The sequence below is a fragment of the Carassius gibelio genome, chromosome B8, assembly GCF_023724105.1.
Source record: "Carassius gibelio isolate Cgi1373 ecotype wild population from Czech Republic chromosome B8, carGib1.2-hapl.c, whole genome shotgun sequence".
NCBI lineage: Eukaryota > Metazoa > Chordata > Actinopteri > Cypriniformes > Cyprinidae > Carassius > Carassius gibelio.
Window position 1 is genome coordinate 9,342,593 of NC_068403.1, and position 26,065 is coordinate 9,368,657.

The 26,065-nt window shown below is 36.6% G+C and overlaps 1 protein-coding gene across 4 annotated transcripts; it reads right to left on the bottom strand.

Moving 5' to 3' along the window:
• Window positions 1–1,615: 1,615 nt before the first annotated feature.
• On the bottom strand, window positions 1,616–25,583 carry LOC127963462 (oxysterol-binding protein-related protein 9-like). Of its 4 annotated transcripts, XM_052563388.1 has the most exons (24): window positions 25,431–25,583; window positions 24,286–24,336; window positions 22,677–22,755; window positions 17,438–17,511; window positions 13,431–13,526; window positions 13,281–13,328; window positions 12,721–12,750; window positions 12,574–12,624; window positions 11,994–12,032; window positions 10,058–10,151; window positions 9,743–9,847; window positions 7,764–7,923; window positions 7,299–7,405; window positions 6,215–6,333; window positions 6,053–6,138; window positions 5,588–5,765; window positions 5,400–5,484; window positions 5,054–5,164; window positions 4,908–4,971; window positions 4,656–4,796; window positions 4,419–4,497; window positions 4,248–4,339; window positions 3,389–3,524; window positions 1,616–3,052 (listed from the first exon to the last, which is right to left on the bottom strand). In XM_052563388.1, exons 1-24 carry the CDS (start codon window positions 25,539–25,541, stop codon window positions 2,978–2,980), a joined length of 2,211 nt encoding a protein of 736 aa, XP_052419348.1. In that variant the 5' UTR covers window positions 25,542–25,583; the 3' UTR covers window positions 1,616–2,977. The 4 variants fall into 4 exon arrangements, with proteins under 4 accessions (XP_052419348.1, XP_052419349.1, XP_052419351.1 ...); XM_052563389.1 differs by lacking the exon at window positions 11,994–12,032; XM_052563391.1 differs by lacking the exons at window positions 22,677–22,755; window positions 24,286–24,336; window positions 25,431–25,583 and adding an exon at window positions 18,725–19,014.
• Between the last annotated feature and the right edge of the window lie 482 nt (window positions 25,584–26,065).

Sequence of the window (26,065 nt, forward strand, 5' to 3'; positions counted from 1 at the left end):
ATACCATACCCTTTTGTGAATGCCTGCCAACGCCCAATCATAATAATATTACAATTTATTAATAATAATTTAGTCGTTAATAAATGACCAATATGATGACCTTTCACCTGACCGGGAAAATTATTCAGGCCGCACGCGCATTTTTAATTGTATTTTCAGAACCGTGGCAGCTGGTAAGTGGTGTTTCATTCTCAGCTAAGTGAATTTGATGTTTATTTACTTATTATTATTTTACAAGAACGATATGATGTGAGAACATGCAGATAAGTTGCTGTGTTTAGCCTGTAGTAGTAACACTAGCGTGCTGTTTGAGGGAGAAAGGTTTCACAGGCATCGATGGGTCTGGTCTTTTTTATGTTATTTGACTAAACTTTTATTATATTATAGTACTTATTTATTTTTTAACACGTTGAGTGCCTTAAAAATAATTATCACAACACTGGTAAGGATTATTCAGATTTTCTCATTCTCTGAATTATCATTATAAAAATTCAGGAATTAATTATATAATTATATTTTAAATGTGACGCAAATATTTTTTTTTTCTACAATAGCAACAGTGTTTACAACAGCAAGACCACTTTAGCCTTTAAACTCAATAATATCTCTCTGGAAATAAATGTAAAAATATCAGTGTCAATAAAAAAATGCATGATATACCTGACATAAAAGTGCAGTGTGAAGGATATGAATAACAAATGTAGCCTGTCATTTGTTTACGTTGCAAAGGTGTTCAATTTTAGACAATAATAACTACAACAGTAATAATAATATTAATCACTATATTCCAGTGGATCAGTTTTTTATGTTTTGTATCAATATTTAAGGTGGACTTATTGATTAGGTACAAGAGTAGTAGTGATGGTTAAAATAATAGATTAATGCTGAAACAGAGAAGAAAAAGCCATCAGGTTGGGACAATTTAAGACATTTCAGTTTCTAATCCCAGAGCTGTTATTATTTTAAACTTAAAATTGTCTTCTCTATTGTTTCTTTGCTTCAAAACATTTGCTGCTGTATCAATACATAACCATCCATATCGATACGTGAATCCGCAAGGAATGCATCACAATATATAGCTGTATTGATATTTTGAACAGCGCCATTTAAAACCTTGTTCCATGTGCCCCGTTTATACTTTGAGCACCTGCCCCTCCAAAGGTCTCTGCACGGCCCTGGTGAAAGGAGTGCACTAAATGGCTTGTTCATGTTCCTTAATGCACCTAGTAAAGTCATAAAGTGGTTTCAGTACATTATATGCGCAAATATAAAATATCGCTCGGTATTTATTTTAATTGAGTTAATGTGAAATAACTGAAATATGTATACTCTCTCTATACATCACTTGAAGTTTCCTCCACATTTGACCAAATAATAACCACGTTTCATGATTTTTCTAGTAATTCGTCATTTCTGAATACTACATATTTAAACACTTATTTCTAGTAACTAGATAAAGAAAACATAACTAGGAAAAAACACCTTAACTGTGCTTTTAAAAGTAATTTCCATTACTTTGGAAATCAAAATGCTGCAAATCCCTGTAGATCAAATAAAATGAACAACAGCATCATATAACACAGGATGTCTGTAACAAGAAATGCATTCACACAAATTGGTCTCACTGAGATTTAATATTATATTTTGATACATGGAAATCTGGTACAATCAACTGTTGTCAAGCAATGAAAAAATTGTTTGGGATTGCTTCTGAAAAGCAATACTAGGCGAAAGTAACCTTTACTTCATAAGGCCTCCAATTTATTACAGAATATTAAGAGCAAGTGGCTTTCTTTAAACTATAGCAGTAATATTGTTTTGCCAGTTTTGCTCTAATTGCATCTCAGAAAAAAAGGATCATACAATTAGATTTTACTTGTTGATTATGTTACACAATGTATAGACGTCATTCCAGGAGAAAACACTGACCTGAGTGACTCCATGCATCTACAGACTTCTACCTTCAAGAAAGAGGATCAGATCTTTCTGATGCATGACTATATGAAACCTATATTTACTGTATTTGAATTACAATGTGACATCTCACAGAAGGTGAGATTGTAGGGACATTTGTGATAACGTTGCTCAACCTCAGCAGGATAAGCACAGATTTGTCAAATGGTTTTATTGTGCACTGTTGCGATTTCCTACTGGACAGTCCAACTTTATGCTAAGTTGATAAATTGTGTGGACACTCAAGCAGCATTCTATAAAAAATACAGTCTCCCCTCTCAAAAAAAAAGCCTAACAAAAAAACAAACAAATTGGAATGGATTACAACCATGGCAAAGTTGTTTCAAATTTTAGCCCATGTAATGTAAATGGTACATTTTCTTATTGTGGCTTTTGTAGCATGAAAGGCTGATGATGAAGTGGAACATAAAGGGAATGGCTGCCGTACACAACGTATATTCAAACAGTTACTATTGCCCTAGAGAAAGAAGATAAAAGGAAAACAAGAATATATCATATCTTATATATATAGCTAGCAGGATGTGAACCAAGTTCTCATTTTCTTTACTGTGTGGTTCCACCGTTAAGGCTTTTCGAACATTAAGATACAGCTTTCAATCCTCAGTCCGCTGCTTCCCTGAGATACAGAACGCTGTAGTTTTCAGAGTTTGTTCGATAAAAACCCCTCTGGAGTGGGAGAAAGAGAGAGAGACGTCCGCTGGGATCATTCTTCTTCTGCAGAGACGAGCGCGCTTGTTTGATTTGTGAGGGCTTCTGATCACGTCTTCTGTGTGTCCGTGGTGTGTTTTCTTCCTCAAAGGGTGATAGAGAGCTGGAAGTGTTGAACTAGTGAGCAGGGAGGTTTTTTATTTGTATAGATTAAGTTTGTGTTTTCTTATCATTCGTTCAAACTTTGAAAATGCAAAGCTATAAGGGTTCATTCGTCAGTCATTCCAAGGCTGAATAAGAAAAGTGGTTTGCAAGAGAGTTCTCTTTTCTAGACTCTGCTGTTTTGGAGACGGCCTCAGTGTCGTTGCGATGCTAGTCGCTTTAGAAGGGGCTTGTCGTAGACCCAGCATTCACCATCCTCATGAAACAGCTGCAGGGAAACAAACAAATCTCTCTTTAAATAAACATTGTTTGGAAATGAATATGGATAATTTGATCAGATTCATGTGAATCTCTCAATCAAGATGATCAGTCAAAGGGGTTTTACATAAAATGTATGTATGTTCTCATATTCTGAATTCAACATGAGCACTGTCGGGCATTTTAAAAATCCAGCTATGTGCATCATGGGTAACATTCAGTTAAAAAACATGCTGCTTTTAAGCATCAGGAACCAATTAAGGACGATTTATCAGTCATATTTCAATCTCGTTATTTCTCACAGCACATTTCCCCTCCACATGTGCGAGTACATAAGCACACTCACTCTCGTCTCCCATTGCATTTCCTTCTCCTTCCTTTCTCTGGCCTCCGCCCTCTGTTTCTCCTCCAGCCTGTGTTTGGCTTCCGTCGCAGCATCAATGTCCGCCAGTTTCAGGTTCACGGTCACGTCCTTCCACAAACTGACAGCCAGACAGAGAAATAACAGCAGTCTGCATCAGATCATCTCACAGAGGTACCCAAGCAGAAAAAAAACCATCACTACAGCGCGCCCCCAGAGGAGCCTCCACAAAAATAACCAAGCCTTTTGAAGATCAGCAAATAAATCAGGTGCAAACTAAAGAAAAAACTCTTATAAAAGTCAACTATTCAAAATGCTTTTTTCCATAAAAAAAATTATATTAACATAAATATTTGTGTATAAAGTTAAATTGAAAAATGTTAAATTTCAGCAAATTTACAATTTCAGTGTGACCCTTGAACCATAATGGAAGCAAGACCCTCTTAGAGAACCTAATATATTTAATTTTATTTATAAATAATGTAATAAAAAAAGGCATAAAACTTTTTTTATAAACAGTTTTTTAAAACTGTTTATATACAGATTCAATGGAAATTTCAACTGCAGATTTTCAATGTGGATCACTTTCCAAACCTTCCCAGATTGAGCGGGTGAAAAAAAGAAACCTCATTCGGTTGGACAAACTAGATTTAAGAACCTGAGGGATTACACAAAATTCAAATGGGGCTTTTAGGATGGTTTCCCATGACTTGTGTCAAGAGTCAAGCCCAAGATTAAAAAGTGTGTGCCTCTGCACTATAGCTTAAGAGAAAATGGACTTTGGAGTCGTTTTGCGTTGTGGCAAATCCTGTTTTAGAGAAAAAAACTTGTCAGACCCACACACCTTCTGGATTCATACTCCAACTGATCCTCCAATTTCCGCACTTTCTTCTTAATGATGCCCATTTTCTTTGTGTCAATGAATACTGCATTTTCCTGGGCGGAAAACAAATATGTCATTTGATTTTTTTCTCTAAGGGACTTCCTTTGCTTGTTTTCTAGGCTTCAAACTTACCCCGGTAGCCAGTTTTGAATACATGACACCATTCCACTCTCCCTCTATGGAGTAGAATGACTTCTTATCATTGGGAGCACTAAGAAAAATTGCAATATGTCCAATTAACATGACAATAAGCTTAATGCATTTGCATACAAATGTATTTTAATTTTGAATTTATAGTAGCAACTAAAGAAACCATGACAGCAGCGGAATTGTAAATTTAAATTATTGGGACGTTCCCCTTTGACTTACAATATCTCAGCAGTTATTCTGTGCTTCTTTCCTCCGTAGAATGGTTTGGTGTGGAAAACTATATTGGCACTGTAGCCAGTTTTGGAACAGGAAATATTGCACTCTCCACCCAGCTCTACCCATGGCACAGTGAGGATTGATCTATTGGAGCACAGTCAGATGGATGAGATGCTCTGCCCACTTCCCCCTCTAGAAATCAAAAAATCTAAAATACAACAGTGTCATAAATTGATCAAATAGAACAATGCTTACCTTCCATAGCCATTGGGAAAAGTAAGAATATAATGTTCATCATATTCAAGACAAGACACACAACCTATGGGAAACAGAAGAGGACTGTTCAGCACTGCAATAGCACTAATGTGTATTAATCACTACTTAACACCGTCCTTGACTACCTTGACCAATATTATGGACACCAATTGACATTCCAAGGAACTTTGATTTCGTCCAGATGTGAGCGTTGAACTGGATTTTTTTGCTGAAACACTCAGCATAAAATGCAGATACTGTAAAAAGAACAAAGGTGTTGGAAAATGTCCATTTACCCAAAAACCACAACAGATCATCGCATTAACATTATCAAATTTAAACGAGTTTAATAAACAAGTTACTAATTAAACAGATCATTGTTTTTGTTTTACTTTTCAGAACCAGGTCATTTCTGGTAACTTGTAAATTCTGGTACTAGTGGCTATGATATGATTAGTTAGAGATGAAGTCGGTAATTAGTTCAGCACTTACTAGGAGGGTGGTGAGAAACCTGCTCTGCCACAAACGACACACTGTTTTTGCTACTCCACGGCACTGGCCCGTCTGATAGAGACTCCTAGAAAGACAAACAGTAAGCGAGGGAGAAGAAAACCGTGACAACAGATAAAATCTGTTAAGACGCTGCAAACATTGGTTTTTACACCTTCAAACACACTCACAGAAGCAGCAGGATCCTCTGTTTCGGAAGGCAAGTCCCAGTGACAGAAGAACACCTCGCCCAGAATGGGGTTGTAGGGCTTCTTGGCCACAGATCCTTTCCGACCAGCGTGAAAGGCTGAGAGGTACCACTTTACCACATGCACCATGCGGTCCCTTGGATCCTGCTGCTCTGCAATACTGCAAAATGTGCCAATCATGAGTTCATTAAAACAAAATACTTGAACAAATCAGCTTGCTAGAACGAATCATTCTTCTATTTCAGAGAGCAAAGATATTCTGAAAGGACATGGTTAATTATTTCCTCTGCGCATTTGGTTCCAACTTTGGAACCAATTAGACAGTACATTGGAAAGAGCATAAAAATGTAGCCATGTTAGTAGCATTGCTGTAACCAGACATAAGAATGATAAGCACATATGGTAGAACAGCTGTGAGATCTATAAAACAGACAGGATGTGCATTACCTTACAAACAAATCTGGGTGTGCAAAGAAATCTGCATACATTTCCAGCAAAGACCTCCGCTCCAAGATAAACGTCGGCAAGACGACCTGAGGATGAACGAAGATGGATTAAAAGGTGGAAATAATAGTATAATAAAAATAAGAGAAGGTTGTTTGTGCTTACCTTGGTGAGATCCATGCCCAGTCGCACTTGAGACAGCAGATGCATGATGACACTTTTGTGTTCTTCCACAGATTCACCCTCAGGGTCATCATCTCTCTCATCATGACTGTCAAACTGATCTGAGAAAAACACACAGCAAACACTGAACATAAATCAAACATGTGCACACATTGCTGGCCAAAAGTTTAATTTAAATGTTTTTGAAAGAATATTTTTATGCTCACCAAGATTCAAAAATCAAAAATATAGTAAACATCAGTAATATTGTGATCTGGGGCTCAAGGAATATTTCTTATTATGATTTAAATCAGTTTTTGCTGCTTAATATTTTTGTGAAAACTGTAGTTTCTTTATGCATATGATTAAAAAGTATATTTTATTCACTAAGGATGCAAATTGTTTAAAAGTGACAGTAAACAATTACAATTAAATAACTTATATTACAAAAAATATTTTTTAAATAAATGCTGTTATAATAAACTTTCTATCAAAGAATCCTGAAATAAATCACCTTTTAAAAGAAAATATTAAGCATAAAAACTTTTCAAATTGTTCTAAATCATTGATAAGAACCAACGCACCAAATCATATTTCAGTTTTGCCATCAAAATAATAAATGACATTTATTTACATCACAATATATTAATATTAAAACAGAAAGCAGTTATTGTTAATTAGTAGCAATATTTCAAAATATTACTGCCTTTACTGTATTTCAAAAAAATGCAACATTGGTGAACATTAAAGACTTTTTTCAAAAACATCTTAATTATTGTTAATAAATATTTATTATAATAAACATTAAGTAGTCTAATTCATCTTAATTATACTAAAGACATGTCGAGTGTGTTGGTGTTAAAACTGGTAAGTTTGTTAAATTCTAAATATATATATATATATATATATATATATATATATATATATATATATATATATATATATATATATATATATATATATAAAAAACCACACACTTTACTTTCAACACAAGCACCAAGAAAGAAGACACAACACAAACACAGCATTTGCTCTGATTCATTTTGAGAACCTTAAACGTGAGGGACGTGTGTGTTGTGTTGTGTACCTGCATCAGTGGTGCCGTTCGACATGGAGGAGTTGATTGATTCGTTGGTGTCTGGCCGTTTCAGGGCTGTGCTGTCTTCACTGTTCACATCAGCGGTTCTGTTCGAACTGCAGATACACAAGAACATCAAGTCAGCTTATTCCAGAATAAATTACAGTGTGTGGCAATGGCAGATAGAGTTTGTGTGTGTATGTGAGTCCATACACTGTTTTAATTAGGTCAGTGTGTGTTTCTTTTTGTTTGCCGTAAATAGTGCGTGGGAGTGTGTTTATCTCAAAGCAGTACTTACTGTTTTCAGATTATGCAGTGGTAGTTAATGTGCATGTGGGCAGGTGATGTTACTATAATTGACTTGTGCAGCAGTACTTCAGTGAGTTTTTAATTATATAGAAGGTTTTATGTGTGTGTTTCTGTACATTACTTACACTATTCTGTGTTTCAGTGTGGTGTGTGTGTTGAACTCACTCTATGCAGTGTTTCGGCGAGGTGCTGCTGTTATAAAACTCATCAGCATCATAAAACTCGTCTTCACTGCTGGAATAGGAGAAGTCAGGGACAGTGTGGGGTGGTACGTTCATGTGACTGGGTGAAGTCACGCTGCTGCTGGGAGCCGAGGGACCACTCCCTAAAACCACAGGAAGAAAATTAAACTAATAAATGTGAAAAGAAATGCAAGTGTGCTGAGGAACTATGACTAACCACACTCATTTAATCAATTCCATGGCCGGAAATCATTGTAGTTCAGAAATAGGTTGAGGTTTTGTGTTTTTGCATAAGTGGCTAGCATATGGGCTTCAAATAAATGACTGGAAAGTTCATCTGCATGCTTGGTAATAAACTACACTACGTACAACGCTGATTTCATGAGCAAAAGCTCTGATTGAAAAAAAGTGCAAAAACATTTGGTTATATTTGACATATTAACATTATTCAATGAAAAATGTCTTTATATAATAAAGTATTATTTATGTAATACTTGACATTATTGACGAAACTAATGTATTCAATTAAAAATCATGTTTTATTAGATTTTCTATCATTTTAATTTATTTTATTATTAGCGTAATTGAGGAAATCATCCTAACATAAAAAAACATTGAAAATTTGTATTATTTTGGAATTACGAATATTTATATGAATGACAATTTAAATATTAGTGAAAATCTTTTTTTATTCTATACATTTTAATTTGAAATGTAAAAAACAAAAGTAGATTTTCTTTTTTGCCTTATTTTCCTTTATTTGTATTTTATTACAACTACTATAAAAAAAATTAAAAGATCTTTAAAAACACTAGTATTTTAGTATTATTTTTTTTACTTTATAGCAATGAAAAAAATCATTTTTCATGTTTATTTAAAATGTAATGATATAAAAACATTTTCTAGTTTTATCTTATCAATTAAGGACATTAACATTTTTAAAAATGCTAGAATTATTACACAATTGTAATTCAGATATGTAAAGACAAAACAGAAAATGAAAAAGTATGCACATTACTGATGCTGTCAGCACAATAAATTATATGTTTGGTTGTGTTGAAAGGACCAAGATGTCCAATTAAATCAGCCCTGCCTACAACGCAAGCACTTTCAGCATGAATATAAATGGAAAACCCTGATTCGCAGTCTGCACTTGTCAGCTCTTGACTGTGTTTTATGCGTAGTTTCCTGCACTGCTGTCCAGAGTGCTACCGATCGGCTGTGTTTTTGCTGAGCTCAGCTCTTCCTGCTCTGCCTCAGCAGAAGCTGGGCTCTTTGAGTCCCTGTATCCAGCACTAATGACAGTCAGGAGAAAACAGACTGACTGCAGAGAGAACAGCTCTGCCTGCATCGCCACTGCAGCGGAATACTACGGAAATACTGCTTCTGCTCACGTTAAAGAGTGGCATCAGTTGAATGAGTCGAAAGTTTACTTTATCATAAATACAATGTTTTCTTCCAAAAACAGTTTAGCTTCATTCTAAGATCAGATTAAATCTAATGGGAATTCGCTGATTAAAATATAACATCTGCATGAATATAATAAATACAAATACAAAACTTGCTCACATATGATCGAATAAAAATGTAAAATAAAAAAAAAAATAGAAAAATATGAATCCATGTTAAAACTGATTTAAAATGTAACATTTTACACACACACACACACACACACACACACACGTGTAACAGTTTAATATGGATTAATTTGTTCGAACTCATAAAAAAAATATATATATATATATATATTTGTATATACACACACATTTAAATTTGATGCAAATATGTAAGTATAAAGTTAAACAAGAAAACATAAGATAAAAAACAAGTAATTAATTATAAAATAATATTTATTATAAAATGTTATTTACACTTATAATAGAATTTTATATATATACATATACACTTTGAAATCAGATTGAATGTGTTTACTTTGATGGCTGTCTCATTGTTGGTTCGTACCTGTGCTGTTGGGAGTGGGGGTCTGAAGGCTGCCCATCACCGTAACAACAGGGCCCACGGGTAAAGAAGAAGGCCTCTGTTCCGTTTTACACACCTGAGCTCCATCTACAGATGAACACACACCCTTCATATGCCCATGGCCCTTATAAACGCACACAACATTTGCAAACCAAATCTAACCTTTGAGTTTCCAAATCCAAACTACCAAAGCCAAGAAGCCTTCAAAATATGCATTTTATATACACACACACACACACACACACACATGCACATCATTATTAAGGAATAAGCTGGAGAAAGAGAAAGACAGCTCACCTGTGGGTAGAGTGGTCTGCGTTGGCATGGCACTGACTACAGAGGTGTTGAGAGGGGTAGGCTGGAATACCCCATCCACTGGGTTTATGGTGCTCTGCAGAGAACCACAGACATGATACAAAACACAGCTCTCACAGCAAAACACGTTATAAATACACCCTCTCATAGGAGATTTACACAGTCTCAATGCACAACCCAACTATCACAGAAATCCCGAGGGGAAACAAGGACTTGTGATATTCAGTGAACAGAACTGTTTAAAGGGATGGCTCATCTAATTATGACTATTTGGGGATCATTCACTTACACTAATGTTGTTCTAAACCTGTATGACTTTTTACTTCTATTGGGCATTCTTTGAAAGTATAATGAACTTTCATTTTAGAGTGGCCTGGATACATTTTTCCACACTGATTTTGAACAGCACAAAGGAGATTAAATGAAGTGAATGCTGAACTATCCCTTTAAGGTACTGAAAAAATTTTTAATATCCATTTATAAGTTAGAAGTTTTTAAAATATAAGTTTTTGTTTACATAATATATGTGTTTGTATTGTGTATATTTAACATGTATATACAGCAGTATATAGTATAGTTATTTATTGTTAAAGACAACATGAAATCATGAAATTAACACTAGTAAGTTTATTCAGTGAGGCTGCATTAAATTGATGTCATGTGTCAATAAGAAGTCATGTTATGCAAGTTACATGAGTTACCACTTGTGTTGACTTTAACCATTTTACGTGTCCAGATTCTTTCCACACAGAGACACAGAAATAGTCAATGATGCTTTATAATACACTGTGTCCAAATGAGTAACCTAACAGCTGTGGACCATGTCCTTCACACTGAATCAACTCAATGTGCAAAAATCACTATGAGTCAATCTCTGCCTTACTGTTATCAAACACTAAGCATCTGTCAGTCGGCACAGACTCAGACACAAGGCTATTATGAAGACAAGATCAACATGTGTATCAAACACCAAATAGACAGAAAGATAAATAATCTCTACCCAGCATGCACAGTAAAACATTGACATCACAGGGTACAGAAGTGAGGGGGGGGGGGGGGGATGGGAGGCATGCAGGGGAGCGAGTGGAGTGAGTTTGGAGGGGCTTTTCTGCAAAAGAACTTGTTGTTCGTTGTACCACAACAGAGGCTGCCGTTCTTAATTAAAAGCCAACTGGAGCAATTAAAGCTCTGCAGTGAATACATAATCAATAGAATGAGATTAAATCAAGAGACACTCAGGTCAGGGGAAAAAAGATGGCAATCACAGATTCAGAAGGAAGAAACTCAGATTCCAAAAACAGAGAATACAACATTTGGTAAAAGTCTCTAAATACTCCTTGCATTTTTTTTTTATCTGCTATAAATGTGCAAGAAACATTATATATGAATTATAGATTTGGCTTTTTTAGCCATATTGAACTAAACCAGTCTGTGAGAAGTATTAAACGCAGTTGATGATTACTGTAGGTCACTTCAGCACTAGCCTTGATGGTTATTGACCCAATGAGAGCCTCTGGGCAGGTTGTCATAGATCTGTATCCATTTGTCCCACATGGTTCAATAGAATGTTTGACAACGGAAAATCAATGATTATGTTGCGTGCACGTATGCGTGTTTTATATTTGCAGGGCTTAAGCAGTTGGGTTCAATCACAATGTCGGAAAGAAGTATTGATGTTTAATTTTTTTGCAAATCATGACCACAGGAAAGGACAGGCCCAGAATTACCCGACAGGTAGTGTATGAAAGAATAAAAGCAGAGGAAAAAATGAGAGAGATGTAGACATGGTGGGCAGAGCCCTCCGATCAAGGTCATGCACATCTCGGTTCAGTTTTACTGAACTTGATTTCTGTGGAAGAGAGAACAGTAGCACTGTCTGATTTGGACTAGTTCATTGCTAAGGAATGTCAAGACTTACTATCAGTCCGTTTGCGTGTTGCTGTTCTTTACTTTGATCCTTCAAATTTTAAAAAAAGAAAACACAAATTGAGAAATAAGGCAACTCCACAGTTGGGAGTAAGCAAAAAAAAAAAAAATATGCAAATGTCTCTGCTTTAATTTAAAGCAATAAGGTATTTTAACCTACTCAATCTCTCAGGCTATGTTCACACAGTCAGTGTTTGGGATTGTCGGCCGTATTTACTAACAGGTCCACATTCACAGTAAAACTTACAGGAGCTCGATACAATGTTTTTTGATAAACAAGTCCAATCATGGTAACATTTTTAGGTCAATGTGAGCATAACCATACTTAGCACTGTAAAACCAGCTTGACAATCGTATCCTGCTGCTGTGTGAACATGGCCTTAAAGTAGGAGAATCACCTCTCCAAACCGTTACCATGGTACCTGCTGGAATGTTCACGTCGGCCAAAATAAACATTAACAGAGTTATGGAAAATTACAGGTTGGGTTACACAAGACGCATAAATATTAACACAGTGGGCAGACAAAACACAGGTGCATACACATTCTGAGCTTGAGAGACAAGCGTTTTACCTTGGCAATCTGTAGTAGTACAATACAGTGTTTGATGGACTCTACCATACTCTAAAAAAATAAAAATAAACAACGAATGAAAATGCATTCCACTACCAAAATTAGATACAAAATGCATTAAGAGGGTGAAGGTGCAGACGCTCTTACACAAGTCGTGTCCTTCAGGTTCTCGATTTTCTGTGAATAGGACAATGAAGAAGAAGAAAAGGGACAGTTTCTGTTACAATTGTGAAATGCTCTTGGATTAAAAACAAAGACGCACCTTTAAAAAAACCTTACAAAAAGCAGAAACGAAAGCCTGAGACAGTCTCATGAGTTTCATTCCCATAAAATGTGACTCTGTAAAATCCTGGCTCCGAATTTGGTATGTGAAATATCTTTAGAATTTCTCTGCATTTGAACAATAACAATATACTTATACATATTAATTTTTTGACAGCTAACCGACCTACAAGTAACAGTTTAACGTGCCAGCTAAAGCATGATATCATATTAAAGCTCTACATTTTGATCAGACATGAATTTACTCTGGCTTTTAAATGGAAGGTGGGATGTCCTTCAATAGAGATGTTATATTGGGCGTTCCTGTTACTCACAGCTATTGTAATACAAGTGAACTGTCTCTGCTACAGTATATACTGCGCCTGGCAGGAAGACTCTGAAAGACAATGCACCTCTGATGACAAATAAAAATGAATATGTCTTACTCTGCGTGACTCATCTTCTTTGCAGTCTTTAATCTTCTCATCGAAGAGCTATAGGATGCAACAAGAAAGCAATGTATGAGGAAAATGTCAACTCAAAACACAAGGCATTTTTGAGTCACGATGAGGTCTTATGATAAGAAAAACCCTTACTTTTAACTGGTCGATCAAAATTTGCAAATACGCATCAGCTTCAGCTAGTTTCTTGTCGAAGTCATGAACGCTGGGAACGAATCCTGTTTCTGCCTCCTGCAAGTGAAAGTGACAGGGATCAGTTTCAGTCCTTCTACAGCGTATAAAAGCTTCCATGGTGTCCTAAGCTCAGTCACGTTCTGCTTTCGAGAGGAACTGAGAAGAACTGCCCCTTGCCTGTTCACATTTCTCTCTAACAGCTTTAACTGAATCACACAATTAGACAACTGGCATAAACAGAGATCGGACCATGAGAGCGACTGACACTGAACTGAACTGTAGAATAAAGGGCACAGCCTTGTGACTGGTTATTGATAGTTACTGATACTAGAAATCTAGAAAGCAAAAAAAAAAAAAACACGCATCAAATAGTGTTTGTTTCTAGGACATGAGGTGAGCTGATCACTATCTTGTGTCATAATATTTCTGAGCCTTTCTATGTGACGGAGTCAAACAATTATAGGTTGGAAAAAGGGAAACGGAAAATATGATCAACAGACTTGTCATGACTGATATATGCAGACCTGGATTTTAATGTTGATCATTACACCATACAATTAACCAACAATTTTCATGGATTCATTTCAGTTTTACTTACTCAAAGTACTAAATTAGACATTTTAAAAATAGGGTACATTTTAAATAAAAAAAATAGATTTTTTTTTTTTTAAATAAACTGTCAACAGAATGTATGCTCATTTTATTTATTATACACAAATAAAATAACTACTTTTTAAAGCACATGCTTTATGTCATGACACTTCTCCTAGGAGACGTGATGTCTTCCCTAAACTCATAACACACACAAATTTGTTAAATTACACAAGTGATTACTCTCTGAAACATTAAAACAGCTTACTTATAAATAGATCAAGATGTTTAAATGTTATTACTGTAACCTTACGAAAGGCAAACTACGATTCCTTCTATATAGCATAACCACAAATACAACCTTAAGTTATTCCAGACCTCTTAGGTAAACTATCAGAAGAAATACTAAAGCTAATAGCGGCTAGCCCAGGTGGTTTCGATGAGTGAAGTTTAGATAGCACAGGCAATGTTGGCAGCAGCCTTTATAAGAGAGGTACTCCCTGGTCTGGGGGTCACTGTCGCGAGTTTTGTATCTTGCCGGACCTCATAAGAGACATCGCGGTGGAGATCGGCAGAAATGAACTGCATGGGAAAATGAAGAAAAGCCATGGACAGCTGACTGTCGGTCAAAACAGTAAACATTATAAAACTAGGTCAAAGTCTGCAGGAGCAGAGCAAATCCACCCCGGAATCAAAGGTTAAGTGGAATATCAGAATGAAACCATTTGATTCATTGAGTTTACTGAGAACACATGCATGTAGACGCACAATAAAAGATTTAATGAGAGTTTTGCTGCCTTTAAATTAAACTAAAGTTGTTTCTGGCAAACTAGCATCCTAACAGTTATGCAACCTCTGCTCTTCTTTGTGACCAACACATCTATTCAAAAGATATTTAACAATGTATTGTGGATCTGAGTAGGTATGATTGTTATGGTGGATTTTCTTTTTCCTTTTTATTTATGTGCAATGGTAATATTCATGGTAACATTAATAGCATTGTTTCAATACTTAAGAAGCAATCAATGGGGTGGTGATGGCGCAGTGGATAAGACGCGTGCCATTGGTCGGAGAGACCTGGGTTTGAATCCACTGTGAGACACCAATGTGTCCCTGAGCAACACACTTAACCCCTAGTTGCTCCAGAGGCGTGCGACCTCTGACATATAAAGCAATTGTAAGTCGCTTTGGATAAAAGCGTCAGCTAAATGAGTAAATGTAAACTATACAAAAACACACAAGTAACAACAATAGTACTAATAAAAATCATGCAGAATCTTTCAATTTAATCAATGATAAAAATTCTATAATAAAACAATCTTTAACAATAATACTATAAAACAAAAAATAAATATGAGAATCAACTTTTTATTTTTTTTACTTTTAAACTAGTATTAGAAACCATTTTTTTAATTTTTGTTCAAGAACTGTGAATATACAAACAGGATTGGAACTATTCTTTACTTTATTCATTCTATTTTAAACAGAATAAGAATGGAACATTTCTTAAATACCCCCCCAAATAGCACATAAATAACCTCAGAGGGCAGTTCAGAAACGGACTTGAAACATGATGCTAATATGATGCTAATATATCTGACATACACTTTTATTGAAAAACATGTTTCTCACAATTCTCTAGTTAAGTATGCCTGGTCATATCCTACAGGCACCATAAACATCTCACCTCCCGGCAGGCCTGAGATCTGCTATTTTGGCATGAACAAATTGCCAAAATGCCTTTTAACAACCATTTGCAACCCCCAAGAGAGCATTACATAAATATATTATCCTGTGCCTGGCAGAGGAAAGCTGTGGCACGCTGATAGCTACATGGTTGACACACACCTGACCTGAACACACAGATTGTCCAGACAGGAAGCTGTTCCCACTGACTCACTCTTTCAGTCTGACTCATAGCAGAAAATCTGAACATCCAACAACTGCAGGGAATATTTCAGCATGAATCAACTAGGCCTACATGGGGTGCATAGGCTATTGTTGTGTCTTTTTAGGAGACAAACCCACTAGTGACACATTTGAAAGGCAAACACAAAGGTCTGACTCCAAGTCATGTGCTGTATTATGTTAGCACAGACCTTACACACACACAATGTGGCTGAGACTGCAAATCTCAAGTTAGTAGAAAAGTAACTACACATTTAAGTGTGACCCATGCCCTCTCTATTTGAGCAAGCAAATGCTTTCCTGCTTTTGTCAATGCACACACACTCACACACCCACCCCTACCTGTCCACACTCACACACACAGCATGATTTAACGCATTAGTAAATCCCAGCAAAACAAAGATACTCACTCTGTTCTTGCCAGTGCAGGACATGCCTCCACAAATCTGACCCACATTCACAGAAACACTTTCAGTATTAGTTCGCAAACCCTTTCCTGTAAGTTCCCCTCTAAAGGAGGAGGGGATAAGGTGAACAAATACCTATTGACTTTCCAGCTCATTCAGAGCCATTCTTTAAACCACACTTGACCAGGAAGAGTAGACTTCCTCAAAAGAAAAAAAGAAGAAGAAAAAGTAGCATAAGCTTTACAGACTGTAGGAAACAAAATACAGTACGGTGATTGGATCTGTCACCCGCTGCACAGGAGGGGCTAGCTGAATAAGCAGAGCTGTGATTGGCTGTTGGAGATCATGTGACCGGATAGCTGCACACAATCTGTATGTAGGTACATGCCGTTACTAGTCAGCAGTTCCTAGTTTTTTTTTTTTTGACACATTGCTAAGGTAGAGTAGGAACACCGAGATCCTTGGGAGGAGAGGATGAGGGAAAGAATATAGAGGAAAGAAATGTATCTTTAAAAAAAATATATTTACAAAATGGGGGGAAAACTATAAAGCTGCATGATTTTCTTAGCCTGTCCTGGTTTCTTCCTTTGGCATGGAGCAGACGGGCATGTTTAATGCATACAGTACCCCTCAGAGCTCCTCTTCAGGCCTTTTTTTGCAGTTTTCAGATCATTAAAAAAAGCCAATCTTACACAAACTCTAATTAAAAATACATTATGCTTTCGTAATGACAGACGATGGGAAGACACATTTCCCTATTTTAGGAAAACAAAATTTCTTAAACTGACTTTTGCTATCACAAAGGATTTGACAAATTTAAGACAAAATGTATAAATTCTAGCCACTTAGTTCTCAAGCAACTGGTAGCTGGCGAAAGAGATACTTTATATATATTTAAAAAAAAACACCATATACTCATATATAACTTTTACTTTATACATTTTAGCAGTACAGCATATAGAGTACAGCATAAAACCATGAGGTCTTTAAGCACATTTTATTAAAATGTTCTCCTCTCTGAGATCATAAATGTGGTACATGTGGCATTGATGTGGCTCTTACCCGCTGAAGGGTGTGGCGAAGAATCGTCCCCTCTAAGGCATGAATCCACTTCTCCCGCTCGTCTGCGTCACGGGCTGGGGAGGGGGGGACATCCAAAAACACATCCATTAGTAATAAGCAGGCGGACTGCAAACACACACCATGTGAAATGGAGAGTGGAGAATGACCCTCTGTGCAACTGTAAAGGTGACAGGTACAGCTACAGTTCTGTTGTCCTATCTGGTTTTCCTTAATGAAAACAGGCAGAGTTACACGAAGACAAGACAGGGTTGTGGCTTAAGTTAAACAAGAACAGACACAAATTAAAGCCTCTGCCCTTGTGTAAATACGAACGGTAAATAACACTCATGATGAAGTTTCTTGTAGAAACCAGGGATGAAATTTCAGAAAAGCCAAGGTGTGACTAAAACAGCCTCTGCGCTTAAAAAGATCTATAAATCAAGCATAAAATTATAAAGCTCAAGCATAAAGTACAAGTAGGAGTTTCTAACAGTCAGGTCAACAAATTATTGCACCCTAAAGGGATAATTCATGTGAAATACAATTCTTTAATCATTTACTCACTCCCATGTTGTTCAAAACACAATTTTATTCATTCCATTGAACTTTCTCATTCATGTTTACACACAATCAAACCTGCCACTCACGCAAGAATAAGATTTGTCGCTTCAGTGAAGGAGACGGTTTTCAGTAAATAATGACTTCAATTTGGCCTAAACCAAGCTATCATGACATCAGAAAACTTAAAATATAGGGCAAAAGCTGTACTGACCACTTTTATAATGCTCTTTGTTTTTTGTTTTTTTACAGCCACTGTTCACTATCCACTTTCATTGTATGTAAAAAGAGCAGCATGAACATTCCTCAAAGCGTCTCTTTTTGTGCTCCACAGAAAAAAAAGAGAAACATAAAGCATCAAATGACATGAGGTAAATCATCAGTACTATATGTAGTTCCTCTAAGGCTTGATTTGATGAGATAAAAAGTGTATAGACAGGGAACAGACAAACACTCCAGACATAACATATAGCTGACACTTCAATGGAAGAAGGTCTAAAATCTGAAAGCTTTCACAAGCACAAAGCAGATCTGACACATACAATCACCACTTCTGTAACCAATTCAAATACAGCTGAATAGGCGACCTTATCGATGACAGACTAACCTTCAGAAATGGTAGTGTTACACATACACAGAATTGGTTAATAATCAATACACGTTAACCAGAAACATCAAAAATACAAATGGTTTAATATCTTCAAGAAAAGACCATGCGATTCTCTTTACCTGCTAATAAAATACACAAGTGTCAGCGTTCGCAAAGGACCACCAAAACCATCCCGCATCTATGGAACATGCTTGAAATCAATGTCCCAGATCTGTGTGAGAGTCACCGTCCAAAACAAACATGGCCCCTCCCTGCGCTACTGGGACCGGAGCAGAGATCACATGACGCATGATGCCAGGCTACCTTCCCTCGCTAGCCAATGAGATTTCACTAGGTGAGGTAGTAGAGTTGATTACAAAACACTGCACTTGTCTGTTATTTGGCAACGAGGACAAGCTCACATTGACCTAAAGACTACAAGAATTATTGTTTTTTATTATTCTTATTATTCTTATTAATAATAATAACAGCAATAATTTATACATTTATAATATATTTAATAATATAATTTAAATGATAAACAATGTAATGAAACATCATCAAAGAAATAGACACTTAAATCGCTGTCTACTTGAATTGAATGTTCTTTGAGCAAATGTTAACTTATTTTACTTATCTTTTGTACTCCTCCCCATCCCCATATCACTGGAGAGAATGGCGGACTTCAGCGTGGAATGAGGGCACCTTATGCAATGTGCCCTTCTAACGACACCTCAGGAGTATTCAAGAGAAAGAGAGAAACTTCAGATCTCAAACTAATTTTCTCATCGTTTACACAAGTCCTTTTAAACCTAGTGAATGTGAAAGACATGTCTGCAACACACTAGCAGCTGTTGTCACAAAGCAGGATGTTTTCACCAGACTTGCCAATAAGCTAATACAAGATGGACTGTGAAGCTAAGAGTAACAGTCAAAAGAGACAAAAGAGTGTGTGTTAAGGGTGCAGTGATTTTATATATATATATATATATATATATATATATATATATATATATATATATATATATATATATATAAAAAAAAATCTGGCTGACACAAATAAGCAAATAATTGATTATATGTCATCGTCAGTACAATATATGGTTGATATTCAAATTCTACACACAACCATTAAAATGTTTGTGGCTGTTAAGATTAATTTTAGAATTTTTTTTTTAAGAGAAGTATTTTATGCTCAAGAGGGCTGCATTTATTAAAGTAAAAACTGAAATATTGTAAAAAAAAAAAAAAAAATTTGAATCTGAATTTTTAGCAGTCATTACTCCAGTCTCCACGGTCACATGATCCTCCAAAAATAATTATGCTGATTTGGTGATAATTTTTCTTATCACTGCATTAATGTTTAAAGCAATTGTGCTTTTTTTTTTTTTTTTTAAGAACAGCATTTATTCAAAACAGAAATCTTTTGTAACAATGTAATAGCCTTTTTGTCATTTTTGATCAGTGGAATGCATTTCTAAATCTGAATTACAAAAAAAAAACCCTACTGACTCCAAATAAAATTATAAATACTCAAATAATTGTAAAAATGTATCAAAACTATTAGTCGTCACAAAATTATAATGTACAGTATTAATAAAAAGGACATGCATTTGCTTGTTTTGACATTATTATTTAATAATTCGTAATTAAACAATTTATTTTAAGTGATCATTAGAAGATGGAAAATGTCATTTAAAATGTAAAAACAGCGGAAATATAATTAGATGAAATAAATTATTTATTGTGCTTCCCTGGTTGGTGTCCATCTGTCCAGAAAATATAGTGAACTGCCTTATACCTTTAGTTTTGATCAGCCTTTGTTTCTGGAAAGAGCTTTGAAATGCTGCTTTGCTCAGTAGGTTTTGGAAGAGAGCACATGTGTGCGTGAGGTCTCCTGCAGTCCCTCCTAAACTCACTGCAGCTTTCATGTGACTCCCTGCATCTTTCCACTGCTAGCTCTGTCCTGCGGACCGACACTAGTAGCTCACACTTCCTCTATGCAACTGTTCCTAATCTTTCTCCCTGAGTGTTTTTTTTCCCCCCTCTGGAGCATGAATGTGAATGCTGATCCACTGCCAGCAGGAGCTCAGTGTCTGACACTGGGAGCTTTTAACTGCTTTTGTTTTTGCAGTCAAGTGTCTGAGAGGAAGACAGGTAGAGGCTTTTAGAAAATAAAGGGGCTTTCAGGCCGGACTGATCTTGGGCCACAGAAGAGTATGATGAATTATGGATGGTCCTCTAAATGGCAAGTACATCCTGACTGGTCAAACTCACCTAATTCTCAGATGCATCTTGCTGAATGGGGTGCTTAACTATATTCTTACATTCACTGCTCTGAAAGTTCAAGCTCACATGGTTTTTACTGTCCTGCGAGTGTTTATTACACCATATTATCATTTAGCAAGAGGATTTCTCGAGCAAGGTTTTTTTTTAATCATTGTAACATCTTAACAGCATGTTGTCTGGTTTTAGCTCAGTGGGCAGCCTGCTATAATCCTGATGATGTTTCATGTTGAAACAAGAAAAACAAAGCACAGTTTTGCTTAGGTTTAACCCGAACACATCTCACTTTACAAATCACCCCACCCTGTATGGACCACAAACATTGCAAAATTAGAACAATGCTAATAAAGTTATGAGAACCATATAAAAGATGCTGGATTCGTATGATTGAGCATTAAGATGTTAAGATTGTGCTGCAATTCCGGTCCACTGAGATCAGGAGGCACAAAACCATTTCCGCTTTGGGGTAAATGGCTCCTGCTCAAATGGAGATGTGAGAACTGATAGGATGAGTCCCTGAGGATCTCAAGAGGTGGATGGTATGAAAAGATTGTTGAAACCGAAGCCCGAGCTCCACACTCACACTCAAAAACACACATGCAAACGCACATCAGGAAATCTGACACGGCAGGTCAAGTTTTTTTTTTTTTTCTTCTAAAGAGGTTTGGATTGGCATACCATAGCACAACTGTCACACGATACCAAAGAATGTCTGCAATTAATTTTGCTGGTGAAAGTGCAAATGAATAAAGAGAAAATAATAATTTTCCTTCAATATATGCATTTAAGAATTATCATAGGATGGGATGAGCCTAAAACTATCATTGAGAAATATAAAAGCGAAAATCTTAACATACTCAACAATTCCACCACGTACGTATTTTCAAAACCGGTAACTCTTGAGAACGAATAACTCGCAACCAGCCAACTTCAAGTGTAAATAAAAACAAAGCATGGTTAAAACCAATCATCAATGCAAACCACAATGATAAACGGTCACTGCAGAAGACGCAATCACACGAGTCCCAGCAGAGCGTGACCTTACCCTTCTTACTGTAAAGCCACAGCATACAGTGTCGGAACATAGCAGTGGGTGAGGGCATGGGGAGAGTGAACGCACCCCCGGCAGGGCGGATGCCGGGGGGGTGGAGGAGGATAGATGAGCCAGTGAGAGAAGGTGGAGGCTAGAGGCTAAAAACCTGGAGCTCAGCAGCCAGCAGCCTTGCGTAACTCTGCGGTGAGACTGTCTGTTCTACTCCGTTTCTCGAAGAGTTCCTCTAGCTCGGAGGAAATTCTGAGCAGAAATTCAACACGGATCCTGGAAAAAAAACCGGAGAGCTTCTGATCTCAATTCACAAAACTATGAGATCTGCAGATCGTCCCAGTCAGTGGTCGCAAGAGATAAGCCGGACAAATGCACCAGGCCTAATGTATGTCTAGATTGTCTGCGCGCAACTGATGCGAGTGGGTCATGTTTGCATTAGAATGCTGAATGTTACTGATGTCATAATCCTCTTTAAATCAAAATGAGAAAGAGTATGTGGGGTAGAGCAAAAATAAACAGAGTGGAAAGAGGAGGGATGAGCAGTACGGAGAGAAAGAGAGAGAGAGAGAGAGAGAGAGAGAGAGAGAGAGAGAAAGAGAGAGAGAGAGAGAGAGAGACAGGGCACACGTGAGCAGCCGGCTGATGGCCGCACTATAAACACTGGTTAAAAGCATCACAGCAGGAGGTGCCAAAGAACAGAAGATGAGAGAGGAGAAGGAAAAGCCAAAAGCAGTAGAAGAACAAGAGAACGGAGACCTCACCCTGAAAATGGAAAGTCTTCTGGTCCACGGTAATGGTGAAAGTGCTGTCGTCCTCGTCATCGATCCCAATCACAGCTCCCTGCAAAAAAGGAACGCAGCAATAGCCATTCAGACTGAGGGACACGTCATTCGCTCCCTCTCTCTTTCTATCTGTTCCTCTGCCCCACTCCCTTACACACAGAGAGAGAGAAGGAAAGGGGTGGGGGAGAATGGGTGGAGTAAGAGAAAGAGAGGGGAACAAGGTGGAAAAGGGAGGATAAAATGACAAGAGAGAAAGGGGAAGCAGATGGAAACCGAGAAAGGAGGATGGAGAGAAAGAGAGAGAGAGAGAGAGTGAGGTGAAAAACTGCAGCACATTCAGTATTACAGGGCTAGAGGAACAACATGAGACTATTAACTCTTTCATACCTGATGGTCTACAACGGCAAATCCTGATCATTCAAAACTCTAAAAGCATTTCTAACTTTACAAAACATTTAAACAGAGCACTTTGAAAACATGACATTGTTTTGAATAAAAAAATGCTGCAAATCTAAAGGAAAACACTAAGCTTTTATTTTAAATACAAACGTGCCAGGAAGTGTCTTTACTGGTTATCAACAGGAAGACAGCAATAACTGCTCAGATCAGACTTCAGGCCTTGAGAAAAATAAGCCAACGCCCTAAGCACTTTTAACCTGTCTTAAATTTATGTTAACTGCTCACTGTCAGGCAGTTTGGAGATCATCAGTTAAAGCTATGCAATACACAATACATAAAAGGAAATACACAAAACTCTTTAATTAATAGAGAAACGTCATCCATCTTCATTTTTTTGCCATAATAGAGATTATGAACACAAACCTGGTGATGATAATTTTTACTGCCTCTTTAATCATTAACTACAACTAGAATACTTACAATACCATGCTCCCTTTAACAAATTAACTCTACTCTTTAAATTATAACAATTTCTCTCAGCTGTAATGTACATATTTCATAACTGTCCTCTGCATATTGAACTGAAGAGTGTGCCATCTGCTGGTGAAGAGTTTGCGAAGCATTGTATTTAAGAGGTGAAGCATTTCTAGCACATCCTGAGTCAGATGCACATCTCTGAATATACCGGGTTTGTGTGAGGGTCTGATGATTACAATGGAAACAAATCCTAAAGCCAAACCATACAAAAAGCTTCTAATGTATTGCAGCAACAGTTTGAGAAGCGCTCTTTATTGTTTTACCATCACTGTATACTAAGTGAGGACCACATAGAAATGTTTTACTAAATCTGATGTAAATCTGACAAAACCCAGACCTGAACCCATTGTGGACACCTCAGAGAAGATATTAGCCTCATTAATAGATGCAGTCTACCGCTATTAATATACAATGCAGAAATCATAAAATCATGTCGCATCCTTTTTTTAAATTCTTCATCTGTACTAGAATATCCTGATGACAGATTCTCAACAGCTTCTAGGGTTAACGTAATAGCATAATTAAACAAGAATAATAGCCAGAACAAAAAGAGCCACGAACATGAGTTAATCACTGAAATGATGGACTAGAAAAAAACGAGTAAGACCAGATTCAACTTAGTCCTGCTTTAACAATAAAGAAAGCTTCTTACCCGAAGTCGCACACAGCCTCTTCTGGAGCCACGCATCATCTTGTCCTTGGACTGAAGAAGGATACAGAGTGGTAAAGAAGCATTTCATCAAACGACCAACACAGGGCTGGAATACATTCAAGTCTCACTTTGCTGAAGATTTAAAAAGTTCACAATATGCTGGGTCTAAAGTCATATGTGTAACCAATTTACAACATACTGTAAAAAAAAGGCATGTTAACATGACATGTAAAGGTATCTTCACAATGGTAGTACTCTGGAAAGTGGGACATGCAAAACAGAGGTATTAATATAAAAACTACACACACACACACACATATATGTTATGCATATATAAGTTATATATATATATGTGTGTGTGTGTGTGTGTGTGTGTGTGTGAGTACATAACATACACACATAAATATATTATAATTTATATAATAAAAAATAGTTGTATAATCTGTGTGTATGTATACATATTTAAACGCTTTCCGCTTTATATCGCTGTTAGACAGTTTGACAGTTGAATATTTGGATCACATTCAGTATTACCGTGACAGTAAACCAAGGAAATCAGAGTGAATAGTTATTTTTTTACATGTTTAACCCTGTGTCAATAAACAATCACTGTCTAAAAAAGATATGGCTTATATGTACGCATTAACAAACCTGAGAGCTCAAACGTTAGCTTATGGATGATTAACTGACAGCACCTGGGCTCTTAGCTTAGCTATTTATCTTGTTTTTGAACATTATAGAGCTTTTCGGATGAAGTCTGAAAGCTATAAATGTACGTTAAGAAATTTAATATCCTGCAGTTAACGCATCCAAAACAGAGGTAACATGTGTTCGCTTCCACCCTTCAAATTTTGCGAACTAAACTAACGTTACTACTGTAAGCATTTTTTTTTTTACAAGGGAGGTGGCCTTCATGTTGGCAACACATAAAGTCTAGCTGCTCATTGGCTGACGGCTTCCCCAGCGAAGCCCGGATTGGCTGAAGTCGCGGTCAGTTATACTAAGCCCCGCCCCAAACAGCTGAGATTGCAACTCCTGACAGGCCTGCGAGTGCTCATTTCCTTCCCAACATTAAACGATCGTGGAACAGGCAACTTAGTGATCAAACCTCTCTCATATCACACAGCCATGCAAGAAAAACTTACAGTATAGTATGACAGCAACCCGGCGTTATAGTCTAGTACGAACCAGCGGTACTGCCATCCCTTCATGACGTTAGTCCATTTGCTCAGCGGACCCTCCATGATGGACGCCATTTTTACACTTTGCCTGAGTGCTCGCGGGGAGGAGCGCTCGGCGACAAAAACCAAGCGTCTGACGTCACGTGCTGAACCGTGCCTACTTCTGGATCTTTCATATGTGCAAGATGGCATGGTGAAAGTCAACGAGAATGAAATCTAACTAGGATTTAGATATACGCATATGTTCAGAAATGTAATAAATTGGAAGCTCTGGAGATTTGGTAACAAATAGCAACAAAAAATCTACTGTCTAGAAATAACATAGCTGTGATATTTTACATTATATTATATCCAGCTGGAAGTGTGGAAGTGTATAGGTTTGGGTAACCTTGTTATTTTTGTTAATAAAATCTGTTTTTCTTTTAGTATATATATATATATATATATATATATATATATATATATATATATATATATATATATATATATATATATATATACACACACACACACACACACACACACACACACATATATATATCTACACACACATATATATATATATATATATACACACACATATATATATATATATATAT

Excerpts from the sequence above, each read along its gene's own strand:
- LOC127963462 (XM_052563388.1), bottom strand. The coding sequence starts at position 25,541 with ATGGCGTCCATCATGGAGGGTCCGCTGAGCAAATGGACTAACGTCATG. Across the intron at positions 10,152-11,993 it reads AACACGCAAACGGACTGATA|AGCACCATAAACCCAGTGGA; the intron begins GTAAGTCTTGAC and ends GGTTCTCTGCAG. Across the intron at positions 3,525-4,247 it reads TTGGAGTATGAATCCAGAAG|TTTGTGGAAGGACGTGACCG; the intron begins GTGTGTGGGTCT and ends TCTGGCTGTCAG.